Below are 20,482 nucleotides of genomic sequence, written 5' to 3'. Positions count from 1 at the left end.
AGTGCGGACGAGATGTCACGCCGCGGACGGACGGAGATCAAGACGGTTTACGTCACGCCGCGGACGGACAGAGATCTGAACGGGTTCGCTGACGCAAGCCGAGACGTTAACAATATTGCACCAATCGGAAATCAAAAAATTAAGTGTGCCCTGGTATTCGTTTTCTCTGCGTTATTAATGATAATTTTTTTTTGTTGGATAGATCTCTGAAAAATCGACCTAAAGTCATGGCCAACTGCGACCAATTTTTGAGAAGGGTGGATAGGGTTTTCTTTAAGAATAAAGGGTCAACGAATTCTTATTCAAGACTAACATAAAACCTAATTATACTAATTTCCACTGAGTTCACTTAAGCATCACTCCTGTAGAATGTTTATAACTCAATTTTGATAATTCTTTTTTGCTGAATAGATCTTATTAAAGAGAAATGAAAGGGGTTTTTCATATAGCACCGACTAAGTCATGGGTAAATGACACAGTTTTTTGACGCGGAAAATCGAGAAGTACTTTTAGCGATTTTTTCAAATTGAACATGATATATTCAGGACTACCTAAAATTGAAAGTTTTTAATGTTTTAAATAAGTAAATATTACAAACCTTGTAAATAACACGTGTATCAAAGATTTTACAACGATGTACAACCTTAAGCGGGTACAAAAGATATTTCAAACAAACTGTATTGAAATTTATATAGTTGGGTTCTTCCTAACAGTTAAATGGTCTCAGTTGGCCATGACTTTAAGTTGAAACAATTGGCAAATCAAGATTTTAGTGCACTTTTCAGGGACCTATCCAACAAAAAAAAAAGAAAATCGAACTAAAGATTCTTACGTGGGACTGTAGATATGTATTTTCCTGATTTCATTTAAAGTTCTTTGCTATTACTCAGTACAAATCCACTGAAAACTGCTATTACTGCTGCTGGATGCTACTTTTTACTCCTCTTTGATAAAAATAGAAAAAAAAGGGTTTCACCGAATTTTTTTTTATTTTTGGCATTTTTTCACAGTTTCCTTTTTTTTCCTACGTGTAGGCTGTTCTTTTGCTGAAAGAAATTGAGAAACGAGGGGTGTGTTGCCAACTCTATAGTGTTTTCCTTAGAAAAAGTACAAAATCTAAATCCTGTGTAATTTAGATTTCAATTTATCCTTAAAAACATTAAATTGTTACTGAATGTATTGAATGCTTTGAATTTAAAACGTTTTTAAAATTTAAAAAAACAATTTCGGTTAGGAATTAAAATTAAATACGTCACCGCCTGTCATTGCCAGAAAGCGTAACCTACACCTTTTATTATTGCACGTGGTTATTGTCCGACATGACGCCGTCGATCATATCCTGCGACCTCTGCCACAGTTCTTTGGCGACCTTGTCGTAAAAAATGGTTTTGCTGTTGTAATGCGCGCAGTCTCTGTACAATAAGCCGGTCTCCGCATCCAATTTGGGCTCGGTCGCGCAATACACGACCGTTTCGGAGCCCTGCTTGCAGTTGCGCATGAAAAAGAAGGCGACGGGCGCGACCATGACGTAAAAGTACCACCGGAAGTGCCTGAAGAGGGCGCTGTATACCCAACCGGGACAAACCGCGTAAACTTTGACGCCTTTTTCTTTGGTCCGCCTAGCTAGCTCTTGAGCGAAGTAGACGTTCGCAAGCTTGGAGTTTGCGTACAGGTTTTCCTTAGGCGGTGCTTCCGAGCCATTGAGATCGTGCAAATTCAGCCTGCCCTTTTCGTGTAGCGATGAGGCCACGACCACCACCCGACCTTTGGCGTTTGCTAGTAGAGGTTCTAAGAGGTTGGTGAGGAAGAAGTGACCCAAGTGGTTCACGCCAAAGTGTACCTCGAACCCGTCAGAGGTCTCGAGCTTGTGACCTTTCGGGTAGGCGACTCCCGCGTTGTTGACGAGCAAATCCAGCTTGGAGAAGTCCCGTTTCACTTCCGCCGCGAAATCCTTGACCGATTTCAACGACGACAGGTTCACGGCCATGGGAATCTAAAATTACCGGCTACGTGTTTCGAATTGCGACCTATCGGCGAACTAACCAAACCTGGCGCGTTATCTAACTGCCTTTTAATTTTATCGGACGCGCGTCGCGCGTTATCCAACGTCCTGCACGCCAGAATAACCTGCGCGTCGCGTCTCGCCAACTCCTTGGCGACCTCGAATCCGATACCCGAATTGGCACCGGTTACGAGGGCCACCTTCCCGTCGAGTTTTACGCGGTTGGTGCATCTGCCCCACTTACTTTCGCGGTATTTTCGCAGCAGGATCAGAAAAAGGACCGCGGGGATCGCGTAGAACGGAAAAGCGTGCGTCATCGTTGAAAATTCGTATTTTGAGGTTAAGATTCGATTGAATCTCCGGTAACAGATTACCGAGGTTAGCGCCCCGTCATGTGAAAAGAAGAAGAAGCGTACTTTGTCCATTACCGAAAGTGCTAAACGAGTCTTGTTAATAAATTCTGAACGGCTTCGACGTTTTGCTTTTAATAGAAATATATCGATCATAAATCCAGTGCCGCTGCATTTTTCAAATGTCCACGATTAATTACATTCTGTGATTACGTTCGACGTTGACAGTTCGCCGAGTGGAGTGCGTTTGTCTACGTGTAGAAAATGTACGATTTTTGTTTTTGTATCGTTTCCGACGCGTGAGGCACGATTACCGAGTGTTCCACTTTAGACTTTAGTATCCAATAAATAAAGCGACATGCTCAAGTTTCACGTTCTCGTGGTGAGTTTGCTGCTGGGTCGGGCGTCTACCGACGAGCACAACCACATAGTGAGTATATCATCTTTAGCCCTCCCTTGGCCGCAATTTGGCCATCGGAAAGGGCGAATTTTAAACACTTAACCGTACTTTTATCGACTTCTAAGAAGTCGGAGAATTTGTAATGTATAATGGTGTGGTATTCACTTGCATGGTTTTTTTAATTCTCAGCCGAGTATTTTACATTAAATTGCTTAAAAAATCTAAACGACAAACTAAATTTAAGTGGACGCCCCTCGAGGTCTTTGCAATTAAGAGCACGCTTTCCCCTTAAGTGTGTAATCCGTGTCTTTTGTAAACGAAGGCTTAATTTGAAAGATAAGCGCCCGATTTGATCCTATATTTGATATCAACGGTAAGAGTACGGAGGGAGTTTCTGGCAATTCGAAAAACGTCAAAATCATTGACGTCGTATCTCGCTATGTATAGTACGAAGACAACGAAGAGGTGGTACTGTGGATGAACACGGTCGGGCCGTACCACAACCGGCAGGAAACTTACGGGTACTTCTCGCTGCCGTTCTGCGTCGGCTCGAAGGAAACGATAAGCCACTACCACGAGACGCTCAGCGACGCGCTCCAGGGGGTGGAGCTCGAGATAAGCGGCATCGAGATCGAATTCAAAAACAACATGGCGAAGAGCGAGTACTGCGCGGTGCAGCTCGACGACGAGAAATACAAGGAATTCGTTTACGCTGTGAAGAACCACTACTGGTATCAGATGTACATCGATGACCTACCGATATGGGGCGTGGTCGGCGACGTCAAGGACGGCTCGTACTACATCTGGACGCACAAAAAATTCGAGATCGGCTACAACGGCAAGCAGATCATCGATGTGAACCTCACATCCGAGGACAAAGTGCTGCTCAGACCGACGGAGAAGCTGAGCTTCACGTACGAGGTTATCTGGCTTCGGACCGACACCAAGTTCGAAGATCGTTTCGACAAGTACCTCGACCATAACTTTTTCCAGCACCGGGTGAGCCGGGTCCACGTCCCACCTCTCGTTTCCTCTCACCCGCCGCTATTCAATTGCAGATCCACTGGTTCAGCATCTTCAACAGTTTCATGATGGTGATATTCCTCGTCGGCCTCGTGTCCATGATCCTGATGAGGACGCTGCGGAAGGACTACGCGCGCTACAGCAAGGACGACGACATCGACGACATGGTGAGTGGCTTGGAGGTTATGTGGGGTCGATAATGGGTAAAACGCAGGAGCGCGACCTCGGCGACGAGTACGGCTGGAAGCAGGTCCACGGTGACGTCTTCCGTCCCGCCTCCAACTCGCTCGCGTTCTCCGCCCTCGTGGGGGCGGGGCATCAGCTCACCACCGTCGTGCTCAGCGTCATAGTGTTCGCGATGCTCGGCGAGCTCTACACCGAGTAAGTAGGCCGTAGGTACACCGTGTGCCAAATAAAACGATCCACTGGAAACCCATAGGAGATAAAAAAAAATTCGTAGAAAAGTTTCTTTGGCTCTCATGAATATTTAAAATATTATAATCCAGATATACGAATTACATGGAAATTTTGAAAAAATCTACTCTAAACTACGCACCCTCATAGAGTTATTAAATCTTTAGAATTTAATTAATTTAATTAAAACCAAAAGTAAATTAAAGTTTATACGTTAACTAAACAAGGTGAGAAATTTTAATAAATCAATCTATAAAACAAAAAGTGAACTAAAAAGAGTTTGTTTTTTTCGATCCATAAAGTTCAGTTAAAAATGTTCCTCTTAAAATGCTCGTTTCATCTGCCATCAAAACAACAAAGAAATATCATAATATTTAAAAATGTAGTTGGCCATGACATCACAATCTTTTTTTGTTTTTGACCCATTAGGGTGTAAACAAAATTTGACATTTCTGTTTGTTTTTTGTTGTTTTTCTATATTTCTATTTAAGAAGTATCTTTAAAAGAAGTAGTATAATGTCTCTGCTATTAAAAAAAACACCTAATATTCCCAACAAGTGACCTAACGTGGGCGGCTTTATCTTAAAGTTCGAATATCTCAAAATATAAGTAAAACTTTTATAAGATAAATTACAAACTTACCTTATTTTTTTGTCCTAGAATTGATATCTGAATAAAAATATAGCGTGTTCTATTTGAAAATCTTGAGATTTTGTTAATTGAATCCGCCAAAACATCCCTACTTAGTTTGGACACCTTGTATAAGCGGAGGCGCATCTGTCAAACTGATTTACTAGTGCATCATCTCATTAGTCTGTGGTTAAATTTTCGTTGCAATACTTGGATCAGTAGCGTTACGACACAATTTTATATGGGGCAATCAAAATATGAAAAAAAAAACACATTTAACGTCAATTTCTGCCTAAACTATGCAAAATTCGAATAGAAAGTGAACTTTATTTTAACCGAGGATTCTAAAAATTTCGAAATATGCAGGGCGTTCCACTTAAGATAAAGTTTATGTTGGGGCGGACACTTTAGGGACACCCTGTATCAACAAAATGATAATATTTTAAATCTTCTGAAGAATCCACGAAACTTCCAGGATTTCCAGATTGTAAAGTGAATTGTTTTATTTGGCACACGGTGTACAAACGAACTACTCACCCGACGGCGCGCGTTTTAAGGCGGGGCATGCTGCTGTCGACGGCCATTTTCGTTTACGCGGTCACGTCGCCGGTCAATGGCTACTTCGGCGGCTCCCTCTACGCCCGCATGGGCGGTAAACTGTGGATCCGCCAGATGGTGGTGTCGGCGTTTATGGTTCCGGCCCTCGTCTGCGGTACCGCCTTCTTCATCAACTTCATCGCGATGTACTACCACGCGTCGCGCGCCATACCCTTCGAGACCATGGTAAGGTCACCTCTTTTTAAAACATTCCGGTCCGAGACTCCCGTTTTTCGGATGTTTTACCAAAGCCACGCCCATTGGAGCGAAGAAAACATCTAGAAACGCCCATTAGGGCGTGGTCCCCGCTCCCTATAGGTTTTCTCCGTTGCTCTGATACATCCCCGTCCCTGTCGTTTGCGTAGATCGCCGTCGTGTGCCTGTGCTTCTTCGTGATCCTGCCGTTGACGCTGGTGGGCACGGTGCTCGGCAGGAACCTCGCAGGACAACCGGACTACCCGTGCAGGATCAACGCGGTACCGCGGCCCATACCCGAGAAGAAGTGGTTCATGGAGCCGGGCGTGATCATCCTGCTGGGCGGCGTCCTGCCGTTCGCGAGCATTTTCATCGAGATGTGAGCACGAGCCACGCCCCCTAGCGCGCGCTTCTCTACCGATAGGTCACGGTTTGCAGGTACTTCATCTTCACGTCGTTCTGGGCGTACAAGATCTACTACGTCTACGGTTTCATGCTGCTCGTGTTCGTCATCCTGATCGTGGTGACCGTGTGCGTCACCATAGTGTGCACATATTTCCTGCTGAACGCGGAGGACTACCGCTGGCAGTGGACGTCGTTCTTGGCCGCCGCGTCCACCTCGGCCTACGTCTACGTCTACGCGATCTACTATTTCTTCTTTAAAACCAAGTAAGTGCGAGAAGAACGATCTAGTCGTTTGAACTACCGTCAGTTTGGTATTACCCGCGTCGCAGGATTCAAATGAACTACAATTGCCCTTATCACTTTCGGCGTAGCCGTAAATTTGTGCCCGTTGGTTTTTGCCGTTTCAACTATCTCGATTTTACTACTAAATCGTTTTTAATTTCGTCGTTTGGTTAAATCGTGTTTATCCGTCCTCAAAGTCTCTAACGCGTTTTTTGATTTTTTCGCAGTCAGTGATCTACTTCGTCTATAACCCTTAAGTTGCGAGAGAGAATTAATTGGATATTACGTTGTCACCGCAGGACCGGCTTAAATGAACTACCTCGTCTCTAACGGTCCTCAAAATGTTTCGGTAGTTTTTGCAATCGCAGTAGTTTTTCATTTTCCTTCTTTGCTTTTGGGTTTTGATAACCGGTACAAGTAAACTACCACGGATGTCGTTTCGCAGGATGTACGGCCTGTTCCAGACCACGTTCTACTTCGGCTACATGGCGCTGTTTAGCGGCACGCTGGGCATCATCTGCGGCACCGTCGGCTACGTCGGCACCAGCGTCTTCGTGCGAAAGATCTACTCGACCGTCAAGATCGACTGAACGCGCAAAACCCCCACTCCCCCCAGTTTTCGGGGGCGGTCTCGCGTCCCCGCCCACCTGTACATACGCCGCAAAAGTTTCGCGGACGCGTCGCCGCCCCCTGCCACAGTATAGTCCCGCCCCCGACGTGTTTAAGTGTTAGCGTGTAAATTTAGTAATAATAAAACCACACAGATGGCGTGCGCGTCGTTTTATTTCCCCTCGAACCTCTTCCGCCCCCGCACAGAAGCGATTGCAGGATCGGGACGAAAGAACTACTACGTTTTTAACGATTAAAAAAAAACACAAAGATGGCGCGCGGATCGTTTTATTTCGCTCGCCAGTGGCGTCGGACAAAAAAGGGCGACGATAAAAAGTAAGGTACACAAAGGCGGTCCGCCACTACATGTATATACGGGGCGGGTGTAAAAAGTTCTTAGCTGGCGTCGGCGTCGTCTGCGGCGGACGGCGCCGCTTCGGGGTGCAGCTTGGTCATGTGGTGCGCGTACTGGATGCTCCGGATGAAACCCTTGAGGCAGATGGTGCACTTGTACGGCTTCTCGATCGAGTGGATCAGCAGGTGACGGTTGAGCACGTCGCTCCTGCCGAATTTGCGGTTGCATATCTCGCACTGGTACGGTTTGACGTGGAGGTGCGACAACAGGTGCTTGCTGAGGTTGTGGGACTGCTGGAACCGCTTGTGGCAGATGTTGCACTCGCACGGTTTCTCGCCGGTGTGGACCCGCGTGTGCCGCTCCATGTCCGACAGCTTGCTGAACTCCTTGGAGCATATGTCGCAACGGAACCGCTTAACCGGCGTCGACAGCTTCCTCAGCACGTGGATCGGCTGGTGCTTTTCCAGCTCCTCCTTCGTGTTGAAGCCCTGGTCGCACTTGCGACACGGATACGGGTGTTTTCCTGCGGAATATACGCGTTGAGAGCGACGGTCTCATGGTATAAGGACATATGAACTACTCGTTTAGCAAGTTTAAATGTTCGGGACGAATGAACTGCAGAATTTTCGGCGGTCCTTGCAACCATCTGCTATCCAAATTTTGGATTGTCTGCCGTTGCGAGATTGGTACAGATGAACTACTTCTAGTTTTGCCAAGTTTAAACGTTGCATCGTCCGATATTGGCCGTTTACAACTTCGGGACAAATGAACTACCGGTTATTTGCGACGGGGCTCATCTGATGGCGCGGAAACACTAGCCAATGCTTACCCCGATGCATGCGGATGTGCGCGGTGAGGGTGTCGACGTCGGCGAACTTCTCCTCGCAGTGCTTGCACTCGTAGGGCTGCGGCTTCTCCGAGTGGATCTCGCGGTGCTTGCACAGCTTATAGTATGAAGGAAAGATCTGTAGGCAGATCTTGCACTTGTAGATTGTCGCCTTCTTCTGCCTCTTCAGGGAATGCTTCAGCTTGTATTCCGCGTAGTCCTCGGGCACCCATTCTGATCTGCTCTCTGTGTCCGAGTCTTCGTCCACTGAAATCATTTTGCCTGTTAATGCGAAAATTGTCATTAATATAAAAATTTGTCTTTTGCGTACCGTCGCCGTTCGCGTCCTGGGCGAGAAACAAGTCCGACGATTTCTGGTTCACCGACACGTGCCCCGACTGGGCTTCGTGTTTTTTGAGGCACTGAACGGAAGGGAAGTCCCCCTGGCACATTTCGCATCTGAACAACACCCGCCGCACTTTTTTCAACGAATGAATCTGCTTGTATTCCGCGTAATCGTCGGGCAACCATTCCATGCGGGGGTCCTCCACGTCGGACTCGTCATCGTCGGGGTCCAGGCCATCGTTATCCGCGCCCTCTTCGTCCTCGACATCATGCGATTGTTCCCGTTTGATCCTCGCGCCCATCAGGTCCGTAATTTTGACCTGCTTGAGCGGCCGCCCCCGTTTCTTCTTCCCGTCCTTCGAGAACAGGCTCTCGAGTTGGCTCTCGACCGCGTCCATGGTCTGCGCGTGGCGGTCCGTCTCGTCCAGTAACTCCTCGAGACTCTCGCCGTCGACTTCTCCTTCCGACAACCTTTTTCTTTTCCGGGACGCTTTCTTCGCGCTTTCCTGTTTTATAACCTTCCTAGGCCTGCCCCTGGGCCTCGGCCTCTCGGCGTCGTCGTCTCCCGTCCCGGGTGATTTGGACTTGCCGGATTTCCCGCCGGCATTTCTGCTCGATCTGCGCACGGCCTCCATCGTTTCGCACGCTCGAAACGCAAACCCGGAGGCCTATTTACGAAACATGCACTTTGTTTACGATCCGCGAATCCCGTCAGAAAACCAACGGCGATCGTCGGCCTACGCCATGTCGGCCGCGACGACGGCACTAATGTTCACGTGGTACGTCGATCGGACGGCGGACACTTGTTGCACGCGAATTTGCGAAATCAATCCCTCGAGCGAGCGCCCGGATCGTTGGCCATTTTTTTCGATTATTTGGCGTATGCCTTGGGCCACGCGCGGTACGTCGGCGCGACGCCAGGTGACGCCGCGTTGACAAGAATGGCGCGCCACGTTAATACTCGTGACATCATCGCGTGCCCCTGTGTTGAGCCGAATGTCGGAAAACTATTATTCATTTTTCAACGGGCCAACGGCCCAATATAAAATAAGATTCACATAAACAAAACAGTAAAAAGCAAAACAAAATAAAACAGAATGAAATAGCGCAACTTTGGGGAGCCTATCGACAGCCATGGTGACTTGAACGCCGATAGGTCTTATCGGTTGAAAACGATATGTCAAATTGCCGGGCATGCGCAGATTAAATGGTCCACGTCCATATTTTTTTTCTTCGTCGCTTCAAAAACTCCTTTATATAACAGCTATATTTATTTATTTATCAACGGGCCAACCGCTCAATATAAAATAAGATTCACATGAACAAAATAGTAAAAAAAATAATAAAACAAAATGAAATAGATAATGACCCAACCCTAGTACATTAATATTAATATAGGAGTCGATACGACACTAAGAACACATATAATCGCATCAACACATTATTGTACAATACTATTCAGAAGCGAGACAACAACGGAAATACTTTCACTGACTGTCTTTTAGTTCTTTCTTAATAATTTTTCCACTCTGGAAGCAGTCAAGTTGGTCCGAAAAGCGGCTGATTTAGTAAGAAAAGAACTCTGCCCATAGTTCAATCAACTTCAATTATACGTTTCACAATTTCAGTTGTGCAAGACTGCTAGGATCATTTGCCTATTGCCGACTTCCGTCGAGAGGATTTTCACTTTCGGCTTCCCCCGCTAACCCCGCGGCACAAACGGGTTCATCTGACCTCTATACCGGCGTGAACGGGAAAAAACAACGGGCCCGACGACGATTATAACTTTAAAACATGCACTGAATACTAAAAACACTAAATCTACACAGTGGAGACCGATTTCAAATTTTTGGGGTCCAATGCAAGGGATTCTGTCGGAAGCAAACGGAGGGTTAAACCGAAAGAATCCCCCATAGTTAGTACGATGGAACTCAACCTGGAAGGAGTGGCTTATTCTGGTCTTGCGAGGGGGAACCAATCTTACATAACAGCTCAAGACCATGAGAATTTGACTGCAGTAGATTATAAAAAATGGTGAGATCCCTTATTAGATACTATGGTGACACTACTACGATAAAAATGTATACGCCTCAGGTGGGTATGATAGTATGATATTTTCGTAGACAGGAACGACCTTCCGCGCGTTTCACCTACTGGCCAGTGCAGTTTTCTTTCTAAATTGGGAAACACACACACGCTTATATTCTTTGGGATCTGGACATATTTTTGGTAAATACTCCAGTAAAATTGCCACGTCCTAACCTATTGCCGATCTATCAGCGGCCGTGTTGGTTAGTCAATACGGTTAAAACGAAAATTTCCTCGATTATTTGGCGTATGCCTTCGGTCACACGTCAGCGCCGCGTTGACGAGAATTGCGGATCGCGTTCATGACGTCATCGCCTGCTCCTTTAACGCAAATAAAACTCGCCATATATATCAACCCAAGATTTTAATTAAAATAGATAAATAATTCGTCCTTACTACTTCTTCTTCTTCTTTTCGTTTTCGGGTACTACTTCGCCGGTCATGTCGTCGGTGCGCGACTTATCGACCGGATACAACCACCTTTGGTAAAGGTACACCAAAAAAACGACATCGTCCCTGAAACAGGCCAACCTGTGAGCCGTGGGCATGGTTATAATGAACGCGAATATGTCGTCGATGAACGTGTTGAAGGCGCGGTACGTGAACGCTCGCCACGGCAACGCAGCGACCGACTTTAGTCTATAGTTGATGAACAACTGGGGCAGCATGAAGAGAAACCCGAAAGCGTACACCCCGTTCACCAGACTGTTAATCGTCCAGGAGTACCAACTGAAAAACTAATCGTTGCAACGCTTCCGCCGCTTCCTCCCCGAACGTTTACCTTTTGTGAGGTTGATACATTAGGGAGTAGATGGCGGCGCCCATGCAGAGAGGGTAGAGGAGATAGCTGAGGTATTTCATGCACTCCTCGTCGTATTTACGCGTCTCGGCCTCCTCCGCCGACTCGTGAACGTCTTGCTTGAAACTCAGGCCCGCCCACGAGAGCGACATTTTCGTTTTGCACACTTTATTGACTTTCCAAAACTTAAAAACATTTATCGTATAACCTAGACCGACCCTATCCAGTTATCTGTGGTAAGAAGAAGACGGCGCGCGCATAACCCAACCTTTTGCGATACTTACTTCTATAAGGGTGCCGATTCCGCTCGGTATCAGCACGAGGAGCGACGTGCCCTCGTCCAGGAGGTAAAGAAAGACCATGAATTGGGAAAATGCGCGCCACAGCACGGTGCGGGTGGATAGACCCGCCATGGAGGTTTGCGACCGCCAAAAGCTGACGTCGTTTTTGAAGGACAAGAAATCGAGGAGGAGCTGGAACGAACAGCCGTTCAAGCGCCGAAACTTTTAGGGTTTGCGCGTGTTACGTGAATGCTGCCGATGGCCATGGTCGCGCACAGCAAGTACAAATTCGTATCCGCAAACACGCCCTTGACCTCGTCCAAGTCTTTCTCGGTGAAGCCGAGCTGCAGAAACTGCTTCAGGGACACCTCCATTTGGGCGAAAAAGCGCATCTTCCCCAACGTCGCGGGGTTGTACACGAACGCAAAAGTCATGGTCCTGGTGTCGGGTTTTATTTCCTTCAAATCCCTGAGTCGCATGTTTAAAAAATCCTGAACCGCTATGGGTAGTAAAATTTTATTGGAAGTCACCCGCATGTGTTGCATTATCTCAATGGGAATGTCTTGTCTCGGAATGTGCAATTCTTCGGTGCACATGAGCACCGCGTATCTGCTGCGCAGGTGAGCGACCGGCTTGAATTTGTGCTCGGTTTGGGTCTGCTTGAGCAGATTGAAAGTCTCACTCTGGGGCACCGCATATTTCGTGAGCTTGCCCTTTACGTAGGCGGCCTCGTCGGAACGCGGCAGCCGTTTCGGCGAGTGCACCGTCTCGGCTTTACTAGGAACAAATAGGGTATGTATAAACAGAGTCCCGTTGTTCCTAGCGGACGGAGGCACGTCGATCGTGATTTCCCTGAAAGAAAACGCCGGTAAATGCGCCAAATTCCACTCGGCCCGCTCACTTCTCGTAGGGCTCCCGGTAATCGAAGCCGCCCACGTGCAAAATCAATTCGAAATCACCCGATTTCGAGTTATCGGAGAGGTAGACGAGCAGATCGAGTTGCGGGTTCCCATTTAAATAAGAATGGTAACAGACATCACCCGCCTTACATCGCGGGGAATCGAAAACGCTGTACAGGCTGTAAATCGAACGCGCCACGAACAAGAAAAACAGGACCGTGAGCACCAAACTTAGAGAAAATTTGGGCATCTTTCGGTTTTAACCTTAACCTTTACGTTTACACGTCGATCGGTCGGTAGTTCAAATGTCACCGAGGCGGTTCCCAATCGACCACGAGCTTTTCAACGGTATGTTGATGGATACTTATCTCCCGACGCGATATCATTAATCGGTTATCGCTGACTTTGGGAGGCCCGTCAAAACCAAAATTAAGCGAATATATAGAAGACAATAAATTTTAAACGAAAGCACAGTTCGCAAAAATTTGGAAACCACACGTTGCTGTCAAAATTTACGTCTGTGTAACTTGGGTTCTGCTTTTTATGAATCGCAATCGTGGATGGAACTGGGATATTATCAGTCATAATACTCATAATACACACTCTATATTAATTGTAGACCTTATTAGCGTTACGTCGTAAAGGCGTACCTTTTGACAAGACGCGACGGTCAAAACCCGACGTCATTTATCTATGACCAATCAGTGCGACGGGTCGAAAGCGTCGACTATTGGGTAGGGTTAACCTCATCCTTATTTATACGAAAATTGCTCATCTTATATAGACAAAACCAGTTACTTTTCGTTACTCATCGCAGAGGTGCCGCGCGGGTGAGTCATCGTAAGTGGACGCGAGATAAAATTCCGCCATTTGTGCGAAAATGAGCGTTTCGGGTTACGCGGAGGTCGTCGACGGCCCGTTGGCCGAATTCCTCCAGATATCGAGGCAAATCGGCGGCGACGTGGCCGAACAAGCCCGGCTGGTCGAGGACGCATTCAAAGCTCAGCAGCGTTTCATCCAGTTAGCCGGCGAATCGGCCCAACCCACCGAAAGTGACGTTGCGGGCCTGCTGAAGCCAACCAGCGAAAAGATCGCCGCCATACAAACATACAGGGAGAAGAGGCGGTCGGCGCCGCATTTCAATCACCTTTCGGCCGTTAGTGAGAGCATCGCGGCGCTGGGGTGGGTCGCCGTCAGCCCCGCCCCCGCGCCCTACATCAAAGAGATGAACGACGCCGGTCAGTTTTACACGAACCGGGTGCTGAAAGACTGGAAGGAAAAGGACAAGAGGCACGTCGAATGGGTCAAGGCTTGGGTGCAGACGATCACGGACCTGCAGTCATTCGTTAAGAGGCACCACACGACGGGACTGGTGTGGGCGGGAAAAGGGGCGCCGAAAGTACCCCCGCCGCCTCCGGCGTGTCCGCCGCCGCCGCCCGTCGACCTCGAGGCCTCGGGGGACGCTGGCCAAGACAGGTCCGCGTTGTTTGCCGAGATTAATAAGGGCTCCGACATAACCAAAGGTTTGAAAAAGGTGACGTCCGAGATGCAGACGCACAAAAATACGGCTTTGCGTCAGGGCCCCGCCCCTTTCAAGCCGGTGGCGAGAAGCGTGCCCTTCAATCGGCCCGCGGAAGCCGCGTCCGAAGTCAGGCCCCCGTCTTTCATCAGGGACGGTAAAAAGTGGCTCATAGAGTACCAGAAAGACAGAAGGGACTTGGTGGTCGATAACGCCGAGATGAATAACGTCGTCTACCTCTACAGGTGTCAAAACACGACTGTTCAGGTCAAAGGCAAGATCAACTCGATCACGATGGATTCGTGCAAGAAAACTTCGGTCGTGTTCGACAGTCTCGTGTCCTCGATGGAGTTTATCAATTGCCAGTCGGTCGAGATGCAGGTGTTGGGCAAAGTACCGACCATTTCCATTGATAAAACGGACGGGTGTCAGGTATACCTGAGCGACGACTCTTTGGACGTGGTGATAGTAAGTTCCAAGTCTTCGGAGATGAACGTTTTAGTGCCGAAAAAGGACGGAGATTATACGGAGCACGCGGTGCCGGAACAGTTCAGGACCACCATCACTGCCGGCAAGACGCTGCAGACGGAAATCGTCGAGAACAAGGGTTAGACGAGGCGGGGGGTGGGCCATTTTCCCACTATTCCATTAAATAATTTAGCCAATATAACCGCGCGAGGTCCTCTGTAAATTCGCAATATTATCATAGGGAAGGTATTGTCATAGTATTAGTCACGTGCATTTACATAAATATTACGTAATCGTTCTCATTGGGTTGTGGAACCGCATGGTCATGTATTCATCCTAGACGTCGTCCCGGCTTTGATGTACTTTAACGTCGGTTATGTAGGTCGTAAGTCTCCGATTTTGCATTTTTAATAAGGTTTTGTATCCGTAACGCTATACTCTGTCATCGCTTTTAAATAAAACACCCCCGCGTGATCCAGTTTTTTAATTTCCAACACCGATAATATCCGATGCCCGTCGCAGGTGCAACAGCCAATGACGTCAAGGTATTCCGACACTTACCTGTTATAGAACGTGTTTGGTCTGCGACAATGTCAGCAGCGCCTGGCCGCCTTAGACCGTTTGAAACATGGATAAAAGAGTGGTAAAAATTGATGCGCCGCGGGGATTATATTTTTTACACTGCGTAAATTTGGAGAGGTCTTATTGGCTGAAAACGGCATGTCAAATGGTCGCGCATGCGCACATTAAAGGTCCACATTTTTTTTTCTTTCGTAGCTTCAAAAACTGTTTTATATAACGGCTATATGGTTTAAAATAAAAAGCCACGGTTTTAAAACTTTATTTAAATTATATTAGTGATTAAACAGACTCTTCTAACTCGACAGCATTTATAAATCGGACCTAACCCCGAAGCCGGCTGGCGTTGGTTCGCCCACGAGAGATGTTGGCTCGCCGAGGGGCTCCGCCGCGAATCTGCCGCTTCTAAAACAAAGACCGGATTGAATTCAAAGGCAACGCCGAAAAAATCGACTCACCTGGGTCCCGGTTTGGGCTTCCTGCCGGCCTTAAGGTCTTCCAGAATTTCTTCCGTGTCTTTTTCCGTCAAATCCTCCTGAAATAAAACCGTCGCACCCACATACTAGCTAAACTCAGTACGTCTTACGTAATAGTCATCATTCACTTGCACCATGGGGGCGTTAACGCACGCGCCGAGGCACTCCACTTCCGACAACGTGAACTTCATATCCAGCGTCGACTGGCCTACTTCGATGCCGAGCTTTCTTTTAATGACGTTTAAGATTTCGTCGGAGCCCCGTAACCAGCACGGGGTCGTGGTGCAAACCTGCAAATGGTACTTGCCCGTCGGTTTCCTCATGAACATCGTATAAAACGTCGCGACCTCGTAGACGCGCATCTTGGGCAAATTAAGAATCTCCGCCACCCGATGCATGGCCGATATCGGAAGCCAGCCGTGCTGCCTCTGAGCTAAATCCAACAGCGGTATCATCGCTGCTCGTTTGTGACCCTCCGGGTATATCTCCAGGATCGCTTTGGCTCTCTAAAACCAGCAACTCGTCGAGCTTCGCCCCGATCTAAAAACCGTACGTACTTTTTCATTTTCGGGGGTGAATTCGAACGGGATGTCCGGATTGTCCTCGGGCGAGTCTCGGTGCACGAAGAGCGTGTCGTGTTGGAGCGCGGCGGATGTCTGCAGGCCCCGGGCGGCCAAAGAATTCCTCTGCCAACATATTTTGAGGTTATCGTTATGTAATTTGTTACCAGCCGCTTTCGCTGGTTGCTAATTTACCAAGCAGGCGCCTACGTTCCTAAGCGTCGCCAACATGCTCGAAAAACCGATACGGGTTTAGAAACTCGCTAAAATGGGGGGATTATATGTTTGTTTTTCAATGATTAAAGCGCGATTCACACCGCATCTACGGTCTGTGACGTGGGAGTGCTAAGTATGGGTTCACACTGACTAGCCGCGCTCCGCGCACCCTTTCCATAAACGGCGTCATTTATTCGTCAAAACTGCATAAATTCTGCTAATAATGCCATAGTTTTTTCTATATATTAAATTTTTCCATTTAATCCAATCTGGTTCTTCTTTACAAATTTGAACCTAACCTTTCATTTGTTCCCAAACCGTGAAATGAATAAATCGTAATATTTCGTGATGTTAGCTTTAATGAACTCGCCGGCGAAGTTGCCGAAAAGCGTCCTGAAGCGATTGATAAGAAAAAGCATTAACCGCGCCACGCGTGGTTACGGCACCGACGGTACGGGTCCCGGCGACTCGCCTTTAAAAAGGCTGCTAGACGAGTCGGCGTCGTTCAACGACGTAAAGACCCGACACCCCGAGCAGCAGTGGGCCACGCTGCCTTACCGGGACGGAACTTGCGTCCGTAGACAGGGAGCGTTCTTCTATGGCGACAAAAAAGACCCGCGGGACGTTTCTATCATCTTGTTCCCCGGACAGGGGAGTCAATACGTCGGGATGGCCAAGGATCTCCTAAAGTTTCCCTTGGCGAAAGATTTGTTTGAGTTGGCCAGTTACATTTTGAAGTATGATCTGTTGAAACTTTGCCTGGAAGGTCCGAAGGATAAATTGGACGAGACCCGGTACTGTCAGCCGGCGGTGATGGTGTGCTCGCTCGCCGCCATCGAGCGGTTAAAAGAGGAACGACCGAACGCGATCGTAAACTGCGTGGGGACCGCGGGCTTCAGTTTGGGCGAGATTACAGCGTTGGTGTTCGCCGGAGCACTGGGATTTGAAAGGGGTAGCGATCCTAGATTTCGCGCCTCAGACTTCGCTTGAACGAGTGTGTTTCAGCGCTGCACCTCGTCAGAGTCCGAGGGGAAGCAATGCAGCTCGCTTGCGAGGCTAATAAAGGGGGTATGCTGACCGTTTGGTATGGGCCGGACAGCAAACTGGGCGCCGCTTGTGTTAAAGCTAAGGAGTGGGCTTCAGATAAGGGCGACGAGGTACCCGAATGTCGCATCGCAAACTATTTGTTTCCCCATTGCAAGGTGGTGTCGGGCAGTGAGTCAGCCATCGAATTCCTTGCGATGAATTACAAACAGTTCAAGCTCAGGCGGGTAAAGAGGTTACCGGTCAGCGGGGCGTTCCATTCCGACCTCATGGCGCCCGCGGTCGAACCTTTTAGGAAAGCGCTGAACAAATCGGACATTCAGGACCCGATCATAAGCGTTTATTCAAATGTGGACGGCAAGCGGTACCACAACGCAGAACATATACGGAAACAGTTGCCCAGACAGGTACGAATGTAACCCCAAAACCGTAGGAGTTGCTTGATGGCTATGGTCATTATAGATCGTGAAACCGGTCAAGTGGGAGCAGCTGCTGCACGTGGTGTATGAGCGGGGCCAGGACGAATATTTCCCGCGGACGTTCGAGTGCGGCCCCGGCACTTCGCTCAGGGCCACTTTGAAAGAAGTCAATGTGAAGGCGTGGCAGGAAAGTTTCGGTATTGAGGCGTAGGCGTTTTCGTAATATAAGTTTCGATATATTCGGTTTTTTCTTCGCGGACAACACTGAAAATGGCAGACATTTCTTCCCCATTTCCTTTCACTTTCACTAAATCCACCAGTTGCAGTCCAATAAGCGCGTCTCAAGCCCGTCTTATGAATTAAAGAAACCGCCCCGATCGTACAAAATGCCGGAGGCGCCGGGCCATGTTATACAATACCTCGAAGACCCTTGTCGGTGGACGACACTGCTTTCACCATTAAGTCACGACGACATAGGTCCCAGCGCGCCGCGTCGATATCGTTTTTTTTTGGGAGCAGATATTTTTTATAAGTGGAGCTGATGCATTTAAGTGAGTTGAGTGGAAAACGAACCTCAACTTGTTCACCTTGCCGTGACGTACGCAGCATATAAACGTTATTAGTAATTCACCTTGTCAAAAGTTCAAGTATGCGTTTCACAAAAAATGTTGGGCACGACTGCTAGGATCATTCGCCAATTACCGACTTCCGTCGAGGATCTTCGCTTTTGGTCATGGACCAACACGTACAAAGAAGACATATAACCAATATTTGCTCAACTAGCAAAAAAACAAATTTGACCGATACCAAAAAAAAACCGACACCCCCCGCTTCCGCCAGGGACCATCCGGGCCCATCCGACCTCTATACCGGCAATTCACCTTGTCCTAGAATACTTCTACTTATCACTCACAAACCGTTGGGTAACATCACCATGATCATACGCCCATGATGGAATTGTATTTAATAGTGGTGACTCGTCATGCTTCTTATCTTTACGAAGGCAGATTATGTAGGACTAATCAGTCTATTTTCAGCAATGCTATTTCTTCTACTTTTTAGTTTTCGTTAAAATTCCCACAATTATCGTGAGAGGAAGAATCGCGGAACTTATCCCCTTAGTTTTATTTGTCTCGTCGTTGAAAATGCAGAACACTTCGGCAATGACCTCGCGTGACCCGTTTACCGACGCCCCTCAATGATCCGGCCGCCCCCGGAAATGGGAAACAGCTGTTGCCGTGAGCGATCGCGGGATGGCAAAAGGAAAACCGTGACGCTGCTGCTCGTCGGGCTCGACAACGCTGGAAAGACGGTCGCGGCCAAGGGCCTGGCCGGCGAGAAGCCCGACCCGACGATGCCTACGGTCGGTTTTTCGGTGATCCCGCTCAAGTACACGTCCTGCGACGTCAGAGTGTACGATCTGGGTGGCGGCGCCAACATTAGGGGCATATGGCACCGGTATTTCGCCGACGTGCACGGCGTAATTTTCGTGATAGATTCGACCGACGTGGACCGTTTTAAAGAGGCGAGGGACGTGTTGGAAGATATACTGGGCAGCGATAAGATCATGGGCAAGCCTTTATTAATCCTAGCCAATAAACAGGATCGGGACGGGGCTCTGGACGAAATAGACGTCATCGAATATTTGGAAGTCGAGGCTTTGGCTAACACTTACCACTGCCCCACATTGGTGCAAAGCTGCGCGGCCAACGAGTCTTTTTACAACAAAATCGAGCCTGGTATCAAGTCAGGTTACAATTGGTTGATGAGTTACATAATTAGGAACTATGAAAGACTAAACGCGAGAGTGCAAATCGACGTGATTGACCAGACGCTTAAGGAGCGTGAAGCGATGTTGGAAAAAATAAAGAAAATGAGAGAGGAGCGCGAGCGGGAGATCGAAGCTAAAGACCCCGAAGCCATAGTGCCTTATTCTGAGTATATTAATAGTCTAAACGGGATCGCTGCTAAGAAAGTCGATACCGCAGACGAACTTTCCGTGAAATCGTCCTCTAGCAGCTCGCTCACGTTCCCCTCGGTCTGCCATGTTAGCGGTCCGGTGTCCTCGGAGTCGGGCAGGCCAAAGTCCGCCGTACAATTGGTGCGCCACCAGTTGCAGCTGAATAACGGCGGCCCGATCCATTCTTCGAGGATAAACAAAACCGCCCCGATCGTTTTGTACGCCCCGAAACATCCGAGCTCGGCCGGGGAGCGCCGGGGCAAGTTTTCGAAGACTCTGAGGACCCTCAAGTCGGCGGACGACAGTATTTTCACTATAAGTCACAATAAAGTAGGTCCGAGCGGCGATTATCGCGGCGAAAAGTTCGAGCTCGCGCCATCTCGTCGAGTTAAGAGACTGGCCCAGCCGAAAAACGGAGCTGCGGTCAGAAGCAACGGGTTTCCGAGGCACGCTATGGACGCGATTACCGTCGTCGACGTAGATTGACATTCCGCGTGAAGCATTTATTTTTCGTATCGTTCTAGTCATTTTTGTATTTTTGTAAGGGCACCAAAGATTGTTATTTTAATAAACGGAGGTAATTTACGATTTTCGACTTGTTTAAATGTTGTCCCTGAAACGTTCTTAAGAACGACGCTATCTACTGTGGGGTAGATTCATTATACACTACAGAAACATGTCGGTGGAAGTTTCTTTGTTCTTTGTTACCTGTTGGTAACGATTTTATTTCGATTAAAAATG

General features: G+C 48.0%; 8 protein-coding genes across 8 annotated transcripts; 4 read left to right on the top strand and 4 right to left on the bottom strand.

Moving 5' to 3' along the window:
- Positions 1 to 95: 95 nt before the first annotated feature.
- On the bottom strand, positions 96 to 2,508 carry LOC132707888 (retinol dehydrogenase 11-like). Its single transcript, XM_060679894.1, has 2 exons — positions 2,044 to 2,508; positions 96 to 1,993 (listed from the first exon to the last, which is right to left on the bottom strand). The coding sequence occupies exons 1-2, from the start codon at positions 2,506 to 2,508 to the stop codon at positions 1,295 to 1,297; spliced, it is 1,164 nt and encodes a 387-aa protein (XP_060535877.1). The 3' UTR covers positions 96 to 1,294.
- A 133-nt stretch (positions 2,509 to 2,641) lies between these two features.
- LOC132707885 (transmembrane 9 superfamily member 3) lies at positions 2,642 to 7,066 on the top strand. The gene is made up of 8 exons (XM_060679890.1): positions 2,642 to 2,782; positions 3,200 to 3,751; positions 3,811 to 3,942; positions 3,990 to 4,156; positions 5,377 to 5,602; positions 5,782 to 5,990; positions 6,050 to 6,280; positions 6,744 to 7,066. The coding sequence occupies exons 1-8, from the start codon at positions 2,711 to 2,713 to the stop codon at positions 6,886 to 6,888; spliced, it is 1,734 nt and encodes a 577-aa protein (XP_060535873.1). The 5' UTR covers positions 2,642 to 2,710; the 3' UTR covers positions 6,889 to 7,066.
- Positions 7,067 to 7,092: 26 nt separating this feature from the next.
- Positions 7,093 to 9,332, bottom strand: LOC132707886 (zinc finger protein 675-like). The gene is made up of 3 exons (XM_060679891.1): positions 8,420 to 9,332; positions 8,092 to 8,355; positions 7,093 to 7,785 (listed from the first exon to the last, which is right to left on the bottom strand). Exons 1-3 carry the CDS (start codon positions 9,066 to 9,068, stop codon positions 7,304 to 7,306), a joined length of 1,395 nt encoding a protein of 464 aa, XP_060535874.1. The 5' UTR covers positions 9,069 to 9,332; the 3' UTR covers positions 7,093 to 7,303.
- A 1,547-nt stretch (positions 9,333 to 10,879) lies between these two features.
- Positions 10,880 to 12,953, bottom strand: LOC132707278 (lipid scramblase CLPTM1L). The gene is made up of 5 exons (XM_060679069.1): positions 12,503 to 12,953; positions 11,847 to 12,453; positions 11,605 to 11,793; positions 11,303 to 11,505; positions 10,880 to 11,250 (listed from the first exon to the last, which is right to left on the bottom strand). Exons 1-5 carry the CDS (start codon positions 12,748 to 12,750, stop codon positions 10,917 to 10,919), a joined length of 1,581 nt encoding a protein of 526 aa, XP_060535052.1. The 5' UTR covers positions 12,751 to 12,953; the 3' UTR covers positions 10,880 to 10,916.
- Positions 12,954 to 13,217: 264 nt separating this feature from the next.
- Positions 13,218 to 14,961, top strand: LOC132707279 (adenylyl cyclase-associated protein 2-like). The gene has a single exon (XM_060679070.1). The coding sequence runs from the start codon at positions 13,381 to 13,383 to the stop codon at positions 14,629 to 14,631; it is 1,251 nt and encodes a 416-aa protein (XP_060535053.1). The 5' UTR covers positions 13,218 to 13,380; the 3' UTR covers positions 14,632 to 14,961.
- A 356-nt stretch (positions 14,962 to 15,317) lies between these two features.
- On the bottom strand, positions 15,318 to 16,456 carry LOC132707282 (NADH dehydrogenase [ubiquinone] flavoprotein 2, mitochondrial). Its single transcript, XM_060679073.1, has 5 exons — positions 16,298 to 16,456; positions 16,100 to 16,228; positions 15,653 to 16,048; positions 15,525 to 15,601; positions 15,318 to 15,471 (listed from the first exon to the last, which is right to left on the bottom strand). Exons 1-5 carry the CDS (start codon positions 16,331 to 16,333, stop codon positions 15,378 to 15,380), a joined length of 732 nt encoding a protein of 243 aa, XP_060535056.1. The 5' UTR covers positions 16,334 to 16,456; the 3' UTR covers positions 15,318 to 15,377.
- An 88-nt stretch (positions 16,457 to 16,544) lies between these two features.
- Positions 16,545 to 18,035, top strand: LOC132707280 (probable malonyl-CoA-acyl carrier protein transacylase, mitochondrial). Its single transcript, XM_060679071.1, has 3 exons — positions 16,545 to 17,270; positions 17,324 to 17,769; positions 17,825 to 18,035. The coding sequence occupies exons 1-3, from the start codon at positions 16,667 to 16,669 to the stop codon at positions 17,990 to 17,992; spliced, it is 1,218 nt and encodes a 405-aa protein (XP_060535054.1). The 5' UTR covers positions 16,545 to 16,666; the 3' UTR covers positions 17,993 to 18,035.
- An 854-nt stretch (positions 18,036 to 18,889) lies between these two features.
- Positions 18,890 to 20,313, top strand: LOC132707397 (ADP-ribosylation factor-like protein 13B). Its single transcript, XM_060679242.1, has one exon. It carries the CDS (start codon positions 18,980 to 18,982, stop codon positions 20,225 to 20,227), a length of 1,248 nt encoding a protein of 415 aa, XP_060535225.1. The 5' UTR covers positions 18,890 to 18,979; the 3' UTR covers positions 20,228 to 20,313.
- The last annotated feature ends 169 nt before the right edge of the window (positions 20,314 to 20,482 follow it).

Source organism: Cylas formicarius, unplaced genomic scaffold, assembly GCF_029955315.1.
Source record: "Cylas formicarius isolate icCylForm1 unplaced genomic scaffold, icCylForm1.1 PGA_scaffold_9__14_contigs__length_23061073, whole genome shotgun sequence".
NCBI classification, from domain to species: Eukaryota; Metazoa; Arthropoda; class Insecta; order Coleoptera; family Brentidae; genus Cylas; species Cylas formicarius.
Note: the sequence above shows the minus strand (reverse complement) of the source record. Positions and strands in the feature narration are given on the sequence as shown.

Bases quoted from the DNA above. Each gene is read 5' to 3' on its own strand.
- LOC132707886 (XM_060679891.1), bottom strand. From the start codon at position 9,068: ATGGAGGCCGTGCGCAGATCGAGCAGAAATGCCGGCGGGAAATCCGGC. The intron at 8,356-8,419 runs GTACGCAAAAGA...AAATGATTTCAG, and splicing joins CCAGGACGCGAACGGCGACG to TGGACGAAGACTCGGACACA. The intron at 7,786-8,091 runs GTAAGCATTGGC...TATATTCCGCAG, and splicing joins GCACATCCGCATGCATCGGG to GAAAACACCCGTATCCGTGT.
- LOC132707885 (XM_060679890.1), top strand. From the start codon at position 2,711: ATGCTCAAGTTTCACGTTCTCGTGGTGAGTTTGCTGCTGGGTCGGGCG. The intron at 3,752-3,810 runs GTGAGCCGGGTC...ATTCAATTGCAG, and splicing joins ATAACTTTTTCCAGCACCGG to ATCCACTGGTTCAGCATCTT. The intron at 5,991-6,049 runs GTGAGCACGAGC...CACGGTTTGCAG, and splicing joins GCGAGCATTTTCATCGAGAT to GTACTTCATCTTCACGTCGT.
- LOC132707278 (XM_060679069.1), bottom strand. From the start codon at position 12,750: ATGCCCAAATTTTCTCTAAGTTTGGTGCTCACGGTCCTGTTTTTCTTG. The intron at 11,794-11,846 runs GTAACACGCGCA...TGTTCGTTCCAG, and splicing joins TGGCCATCGGCAGCATTCAC to CTCCTCCTCGATTTCTTGTC. The intron at 11,251-11,302 runs GTAAACGTTCGG...TTAGTTTTTCAG, and splicing joins ATGTATCAACCTCACAAAAG to TTGGTACTCCTGGACGATTA.
- LOC132707280 (XM_060679071.1), top strand. From the start codon at position 16,667: ATGTTAGCTTTAATGAACTCGCCGGCGAAGTTGCCGAAAAGCGTCCTG. The intron at 17,271-17,323 runs GTAGCGATCCTA...AGTGTGTTTCAG, and splicing joins AGCACTGGGATTTGAAAGGG to CGCTGCACCTCGTCAGAGTC. The intron at 17,770-17,824 runs GTACGAATGTAA...TGGTCATTATAG, and splicing joins GGAAACAGTTGCCCAGACAG to ATCGTGAAACCGGTCAAGTG.
- LOC132707279 (XM_060679070.1), top strand. From the start codon at position 13,381: ATGAGCGTTTCGGGTTACGCGGAGGTCGTCGACGGCCCGTTGGCCGAA.
- LOC132707282 (XM_060679073.1), bottom strand. From the start codon at position 16,333: ATGTTGGCGACGCTTAGGAACGTAGGCGCCTGCTTG. The intron at 16,229-16,297 runs GTAAATTAGCAA...ATATGTTGGCAG, and splicing joins GGAACGTAGGCGCCTGCTTG to AGGAATTCTTTGGCCGCCCG. The intron at 15,602-15,652 runs GTAAGACGTACT...GTTTTATTTCAG, and splicing joins AAGTGAATGATGACTATTAC to GAGGATTTGACGGAAAAAGA.
- LOC132707888 (XM_060679894.1), bottom strand. From the start codon at position 2,508: ATGATCGATATATTTCTATTAAAAGCAAAACGTCGAAGCCGTTCAGAA. The intron at 1,994-2,043 runs GTTAGTTCGCCG...CGGTAATTTTAG, and splicing joins TAGATAACGCGCCAGGTTTG to ATTCCCATGGCCGTGAACCT.
- LOC132707397 (XM_060679242.1), top strand. From the start codon at position 18,980: ATGATCCGGCCGCCCCCGGAAATGGGAAACAGCTGTTGCCGTGAGCGA.